Genomic DNA, 8,494 nt, shown 5'->3' with positions numbered 1-8,494 from the left:
AGTATTTCTGCGGTAAGAAAAATGAAGAGTATTCATTCACGTTGCAGAAAACTTTACTTACTACACAGCAAACAGTTTTACTACGCGGCAGACAGCTTTACTGCATAGCAGAAAGTTTTATTGTATAGCAGACAGTTTTACTACATGGCAGAAAGTTTTGCTGCTCAGCAAAAAAGTCAGATCTGTGGTAGAAACCGGAGAAAAGTTCTTTCTGTGGTAGAAAAGTCAATCCTGCGGTAGATCCTGGAGAAAAGTTCCTTCTACGGCAGAAACAGAGGATAAGCCCACTTTGCAATGTCTTCCCTTGGACTTGGACTCAACGTTTGCGCATAAGTCGAACCAAATTGAGTTGTAGTTAGACTGGTTTCAACTCCGTTACTCAGAATATTTGGGCCTAGTACTGTAGGAGGTAGCCCAGCCTAATATAACAAAAAGACCCACTACACCTAGCGCTTTTGAGAGCGCTGGAATAGGTACTGCCTATGCCAGCGCTTTCAAAAGCGCTGGTATAGGCCTTTTAAATTTTATTCATTCAAAACTTATACCAGCGCTTTTGAAAGCGCTGAAATAGGTACTGCCTATGCCAGCGTTTTTAAAGTGCTGGTATAGGCCTTTTAAATTTTATTTATTCAAGACCTATACCAGCGCTTTTGAAAGTGCTAGCGTTTTTGAAAGTGCTGGTATAGGCCTTTTAAATTATATTTATTCAAGACCTATACCAGCGCTTTCAAAAGCGATGGTATAGGGCATGCTCTGTCATGGCGCTTTTGAAAAGCGCTGGCACAGGTTCTGCGACCCTATACTGACTTTTGTTGCGCGGCAGTTTGAAGCGCTGGAAAAAAAAATGTCGGAATAGGACTTTTGCTCCTATCCCAGCGCTTTTTGGTGCTATCCCAGCGATTTTGAAAATACTGGGATAGTCCAGTTTTTTTGTAGTGAATGTTATGTTCTCCATCAAATTAAATGAGGTGACAAGGACAAATTTAGTTTAAAATTCTTGAGGCTAACCTCTACTTCGACGTGAAATATTTAACAATCCCCCTTTGAAATAAATTCAAATAAAACTTATGTATAATGAAAATATGGTCTATTTTAATAAAACCATTTATTCTACAATTTAAGAAAAAAAAATCATTATTGAGTAAATTTTACAAATTATACGGTTGCTCTAATTGCATAATTTCACTAAATAGTAAATACAACTAATTTTTAATAATCTTTTTGGTTGAACATATTCTTAGCCCTTCACCATGCATCAAGCTAAGTGTAGCAAGATAAGGCGAATAAAACTATTAAAATATAATAGTCTATAGACTTTATAGTCTATACATCCTGGCATTGTTTAGAAGACCATGTGTTACTATGATTAAGGTTTCCATTTTAATCATAATGTATCCTTATATATAAACCTTTTAATGTATACTTTACACCAATAGTAACGAAGTAACTTCTTAAGGCATTCTATTGTGGATGTAGATTGTTACGTTGAATCATGTTTATTTTGTTTTCATTATATATTGATTTTTCCATTTTTTTCTCTCTCTTTCAACAATAATGCTAACATTGACAACAACATGAAGTAATATGTTATAATATTCTTTTATTTTTATTTTATGTTTACTAGTCCCTAGTATCTTTAGCGTTTGATTCTAATCTTAATTAATTGATACTTTAGAAGTATCAATTCTTGTTGGTAACATTATATGTAAAGCCTCGTAAAACAGGAATTTCTGTTGCTAAAGCACATCTAAACATGGAATTTGTTAACTACATAAAATGTGAACTGACATTCACTTATCTCTATGTCTATGAGTCATTGTTGGACTTGTTAGTTCCTACTTCCTACTATGAATAGGTCACAATGAAAGCACTTTCACTTGTAGTTACTATAGAGGATGAACATCTGCCATAATTTTATTCCAAGTATCTCAACATGAAATGTAAATGTTGACACTAGACACTATTCTTTCCATGGCTTTATTAAGGATGATGAGGCTCTCTCACACAATGCAGAAAGCATAGAGTGAAGTTCCAGGAGTCCAAGTAGTGTGGAATTTTGCTAGGCCAACTGTATATCCATTTCCAAGGTAAATGCACCCATAGCTCACTGATATACCTCCATAAACAGTAGCACCTGTATTATTTGACCATAGAATTTTCCCAGTGTTGGCATCCATCGCATATATAGGACCATTAGAAGCTACGGACCCCGCAAAAACAACACCATTGGCTACTGAAACAGGTGCTTGGGCAGCTGTGGACCACAAAATTTCACTAGAATTTGCATCCAATGCCACCCATGCACTTGCTGTTGTAGTCCGGTTTGATGGTTTTAATGTGAAATTCTGTCGGTTGCTGTTGGCAATGTTTGTGTACACCCTTCTTCCGTCTGTGGCGGCACCCCATTGCCCTCCTCCCTCCTCTCCACCTGGTCCTGCCAACTAGAAAATTCGTCAATTTTAGTAACACATTAAAATAAGGACAACTGGACATGTCAATTATGAAAATAACAAAGAGTATGACATAAGATAGAATAGAATGACAGAAACAAACAATTTATGTGATTGCCCTGATTAATTAGTCTAGGCTACCAAACTTTGGGGACTAAAAAAATTTGGTTGTATTTATATGTACTACACGGATTTTATGTTGTAAATAGAACTTGGTCACCGCTGCTATGTACAATGTATTGATTTCACTTTAATGACTCTTTACCTTGAACCAAACTATGTTGCCATTGTTACGATCTAAAGCCCAAGCAAACCCACTTTTCTGCACGGCTACCACTACATCACGTATTGTTCCATTAGCTAATATGCTTAGCAGCATTGGAGCCTCGCCAAAGTCTGCATCCACATTAGGCCCTGGTGGACAATCGGGGTTATTAGGTGTTAAACAAGCAAAATAGAATATGTCATAGCCACCCAATTGCCTTGACCATATGATCTTCCCAGAGTTCATGTCCAAGGCCAAAATTGAATTGAAATGGATGTCTGGCAAATGCACTGATCAGGTTGAGTAGGTGGTGTTGTCTGATTGTTCTGCTTTTCTTGACATTCTGTCACATTGGCTGGAGCCGTGTACAGGTTCCCAGTTGCTACATAAACATGTCTCCTGATTATGTCAATGGGAGGGCTACTTCCCCAAATAGCAGCACCCGCGTAACCTTCTAATTTGCCACCATTGTCAGGAAGCATATAAGTCTGCCAAAGGACTCTACCGGTTCGAATATCAAGCTTTACCAAGCTGCCTCGGAATGTGCAACATTGAGCAGCTGGTAATGCTTCTTCTAGTGATGAAATCCCAACATAGAAAGTCCTACACAGAAGGATTAAAAGTAAAGAATTTTATAGCTGTAGTTGTTTTTTTATATGAGAATAATCAAGAATCCCTTCCTCAATTATTGTAACAGTTGAATTATTACAAATAAAAAATAAAAAATCATGGAAAAGAATGAAGTATAAAGAACTTTATATCGTCTAGGTTGGTTTCAATTAAAGAAGGATCAAATAAGGAAAACACACGTAGACTATATAAAGTCCACGAGACTAATATTGTTGGCTCTTTTAGGCAATTGCATAAATACCTCGACTGGAGTAAGGTTCCATAATTTTGGTTTTATAGGTTCTTAAGTCTATATGATAGTTTAAAAAAAAAAAAAAATTTATATCTCGAATGTTTTCGTAATTAAATATATATGATAGATTTATTAGTATATTGATGATTTACCTAAAAGTTTAGAAAATGTATTAAATTAAGTAATAGAAAATACTAAAATTGATATATCAAATTAGATAATAAGGCTATATACATTCTTTTTTAAATGATGTAATTAATGCCAACAATTTTTTTTTTTAATTTTTTTTACAATACTTGTTATAGTTTTTTTTTAATTTTTTTTACATAATTTTTTAATGGAATTAAAATTAATAAAATCTTACCTAAGATTAATTATGTCATAATAAAGATTAACTGGATTATTCATATTATCAATTGAAAAGAAAATATCAAAAAACTAGAATATAAGAACTTAATTATAATTTTCAAGCTAAATAATTAGAATAGTAACTTTTAAATAATTTTTTTTATAATATAACAAGTTAAATTAATATCATTTGATATAAATTCAAACATACCAAAACAAAATTAGTTGTTTTTAGCCTCAAATGGTGACTAGCTAACTTGTAAATCTGGATAACATTTGAGTACATAAGTGTGCAAAGGTTAGATTAAGTTGGGTTGGTTTTAGGGTAATTTTCAACCCAACCCAACCTCAAATTAAAAAATTCTCTAAAAATCAACCCAATACCTTGTAAGTATCAAGTTGAATTGGGTTGGTTGGGTCGTCGAGTTGGGCCACAAAGTTAAGTTTTTATTATATCATTGAAGCCCACTATCTTATATGTAATTTTAATTTACACAAATAGTCTTAACATTCCAATTTATTAAAACTAAGGGTTAAAAAAAAAAAAAAAAACTAAAATCAAACAAATAAATTTAGATTAGATAAATCAAATGAACAAATTCAAATCACATATAATTTTCAAATTATATATAGCATGAATTGGGTCATTTGGATTGACAATTTTTGCCAATAAAAACACGTCCCAACCTTATGCAAAAAAAAAAAAGGCCCAACCCAAGGTTTACAAATAATATTTTGAGTCCAACATAAGTTACACAATTCACCGGTTCATGAAAAACCTATCCAAGTTATTAAGTAATATATACAAATTACTGAACACAATTTTATACACATCCCATTTTTGAATTAAAGTCAAGAATTTGAATTATTATAACTTCAAGTCACGATTTCAGTTCAAAAGTTAGATATGTATAAAATTATGTATACTAGCTTGTGTATGACAAGTATTACCTGATTAATATATTGGGTCGGATTGATAGGATTAATACACAGTTACACACCCCTATGTCCCTATCTAACAGTATTGAAGAGTATATGAAGGATGACTAACCCCAGGAAGGCTGTTCCAGACATGGTGATCAGCACTCGAGGACGAGGGTCAAGTTGAGTCGACCAAACGAGCTTACCGTCTGATCTTTTCAAAGCGATCACAACAGCAGGTCCATAAATTCCAACAATTAAGAGATCATTAACTATCGTTGGTGTTGATCTTGACACAGTTACATTCACAACAATTCCCGTTCCATTTACTCCGCTTAATTCACTAAGGTTCTGCTTCCATATTGAAGCACCAGTGAAAGCATTTACAGCATACAAATATCCATTCCATGATGGGAAATAGACCACTCCACTGTCTACTGCTGGGGTTGCAGATATGTATTTGCCAGCAAAGAACTTCCATTTCAGCCTCAGTCTTGACACTGTCAATGGGTTTATCAGCACTTCATCATTCGCGTACCTTCGGTTAGTAATATCTTTTCCATGATTGAGCCACTGAAACCATATATATCAAAATTGAAAGCTTCATAGTAGTTTTATAGAGAAAGTGTGAAAGAACTAAAAAGCTATAGAAAAATGAGAAGGAATCTCATGCATCGAATGTATACATAAATTCTAACAGTGTGTGAGTCTTACACGACTATAAGATCATATATCTGATGCATAAAATAATTATTGTGAAAAACCCTTTTCTAGTTTCTTTGGTTGGAAACAATAAATGAGAGGCTTACAATTGCAACTGTGTTATCCACCACTGCAAATAAGCAGAGTGCCACGACAATGCTGTTGACGGTGCCATGATATTTTTGGGTCTGTTTGTATGCCATGGATTGTTAAATGGATAACATCAAGGATGAGAAGGTATATATGTGACTGCATAGCTAAGCTAATTTATAGTTTGGTGAACTGTTGATCTGGCTTGAAATTACTTTAAAGTATAATAAATATATATTACACCTTACTTGCGGCACATGGCATTGAATCAGTAAATCCCATTAAAGTCTGCTACATCTCTAGCCCAACAAGAGTTGTATTATTAGGAGTCCCTTTATTCAATATTTGTTACTTTCTTTTGTGTGCTGAACTTCTTTATAACCCTATTCTCTAGCCAATTTTAATCAGCCACTTATTTTCTTTCTCTTGGTAATTAATTAAGGGGAGGGGGGCTAGCTGGTGTGGTTTGAACATTTTTTTGGTTATTTGTGAGAGTGTTTGAGTTTTGGTATGAGAGAGTTTTTATATTTTGTATGGATGTAGGTGTATTATATCTAACCACGTAAATTCTTGTATATATAAGTATAACTATTGATTTATATTTTCTTTATCGGAATTGATTTAAATCTCGGGACTGTCATTACACAATTTGAACCATTTACTTCAGTAAATTTTACTGTACTATTTTTTCCTCTTCTCAGACGTCCAACTTTCTATATTTGGAAATTTAGGTTGTTCATACAAATATAGTATGTGATGTTTGCAAAGTGAACTTTATCAGCTTTAAAGCAGGTATTATTTAATTTTAAAGTGATTGAGATATTCCATTCGCTTCTTATCCGGAAAGAGCAGTTACATTGTTGAAATTTGGTCAGATCTAATAGAATGCTCCTCCTAGTTGAAAAAACTTATCTTTAAAGCATATTTGGAACCTTTAGACCAAATCTCTTTTATTTGAATGTGGGGGTGGCAATTGGAGTTCAAGGCAGAGGCTGTGGCCGGTTGGGCTGTAAATAAACCAAGTTATATATTGATGATGCCGAAAATATCAACAGTGAGTTGCACAATGCTCGCACCTCGAGACGACACCTGCACAGAAAAAAGAGGACCTAATAGAGAGCACCGGTGTGGTGCCGGCCAAATACCCTCCGAAGGTCAAGTCAGAAAGAATGCTCACAACTCTAGAGTGCTAGAGAGGGTTAATTATGCGTACCTTGGCTTATGAGAGTATTGGGGCTTTTATAGTGGCTTGAGATTGACCCCCCTTCCTTGATGCGGAAGTCTTTTCCTTATAGGACTCTTCTTGTGGAGTCCAAAACGTGATGAACAAGTCTCCTCCTTACGCGGAAGATTTTTACCAAGTATACCAGATTTCTGAAGTCCTACTAGCACAAGGACTCTATTTGGGCTCTTACGAGAACCGACAAAATATCCCTCCTTAGGGGCTCAGCAGGCCCATGAATATCTAGCCCACCGTAATTCAGCCCGTCCATGTCCGGCCCGTTCACAATAGGTCCGTCCACATAGGGCCTGTGCAAACGATGGATCCGTCTACTTGGGCTTAAGAGATTTTTCCCCTTTCAGCTGCCCCCTCACCTGATGGGTCCGTCAGCACATATGTACGGACCCATGGGGTGACGGATTCAAAACTCGGTAGCCTGTCTGTAAATTTTCATCCGTACAATGCTGAGTCAGGGGCTGGCGCATTAATGCGTTGTGCCAAATGTCAATCTGCTAGTGGCTGTTGTTTTGGAACGAGGCGTCGCTTCGTCTTCCGTGCACTCCCAGTATAAATATTAGGCCTCCGCCTCTCATTTCTCCACTTGCTGCTGGAAGAGATTTGTCAGAGCGAGTCCGTCACGTCTGTCAGAGCACAACCCGTTCACTCAAGTATCCGTCACTCGTCGTATCCAACTACAAGTTCCTGGTGAGTTATCTTATATCCGTCCTTCCTTTTTTCTTTATTCGCACTTTAATGAGTCCGTCGTTATCTCCAACCCGTCAGAGTCTTAGGCTTTTTAATTATATGTAGGAAATGTCTAGTGCGTCAAGTAACCAGTCGGTCGTTCCCGACGGGGCGGACTACGAGGGGATATATCCGTCAGGTCCCAAAGACCACGACGTCTCAAGCGAGAGTAGTCCGTCGTCATCTTCCTCGTCCTCAACATATGAGGGCCTGGAGATGATTGAAGCCCAGGAGGTTCCAGATGACGAAGAACAAATAGTGGGGTCCGTCGTAGGGGTTGATGGACTTAGGGAGTTCATCTTGCCCCCAGAGTGGACGGTCCACGCTTTTATGTCGACCATCAAGGAGGGTCACTTCAACACAATAAGGGACCGCTACCAAATTCCTGACCATATCCCAATCCGTCTACCTTACAAGTCGGAGAAGTGTTATTACGAAGGAGTGGACGGAGTGGGCGTGTACGAGTCGGTGTTAAAGGCTGGGTTACGGTTCCCATTGAGTTCACTACACCGCGAACTCTTAAGTTACCTAGGCATATCCGTCAGCCAGGTATCCCCAAACGCCTGGAGGGTCTTTATTGCCATGGAGGTCCTGTACGGAGCCATGTCGGACGGAGCGAGGAGGCTCACAGTAAGAGAGTTCCTTCATTGCTACCGTCCAGACGAAATAGATAAGTCAAGGGGCATGTATAGCTTCGTCCCTAGGAGTCCCGTTCTGAAAGTTATCTACGAGACCCCGGACTCAAACAGGGACTGGAAGAGTCGTTACTTCTTCATGGAAGGAGACGACTGGATGAGTCATGCAGGGGAGACGGACTTCATGCCCGTCGACACAGTTTGGGGCATTTTAAACTCATCTGGTATGGTCCGTTGTAAACCACTCCGTTCATT

The 8,494-nt window shown here is 37.3% G+C and overlaps 1 protein-coding gene across 1 annotated transcript; it reads right to left on the bottom strand.

The window, feature by feature from the left end:
• Positions 1–2,000: 2,000 nt before the first annotated feature.
• Positions 2,001–5,751, bottom strand: LOC112009846 (uncharacterized). Its single transcript, XM_024042194.1, is given in 5 exon segments — positions 2,001–2,441; positions 2,716–2,999; positions 3,002–3,318; positions 4,977–5,419; positions 5,656–5,751. Coding segments are annotated over 5 exon segments (1,581 nt in total).
• Between the last annotated feature and the right edge of the window lie 2,743 nt (positions 5,752–8,494).

Source organism: Quercus suber, unplaced genomic scaffold, assembly GCF_002906115.3.
Source record: "Quercus suber isolate HL8 unplaced genomic scaffold, Cork oak 2.0 scaffold_613, whole genome shotgun sequence".
NCBI classification, from domain to species: Eukaryota; Viridiplantae; Streptophyta; class Magnoliopsida; order Fagales; family Fagaceae; genus Quercus; species Quercus suber.
The sequence above is the reverse complement of the archived record's forward strand: the minus strand, read 5'-3'. Positions and strand labels throughout refer to the sequence as shown.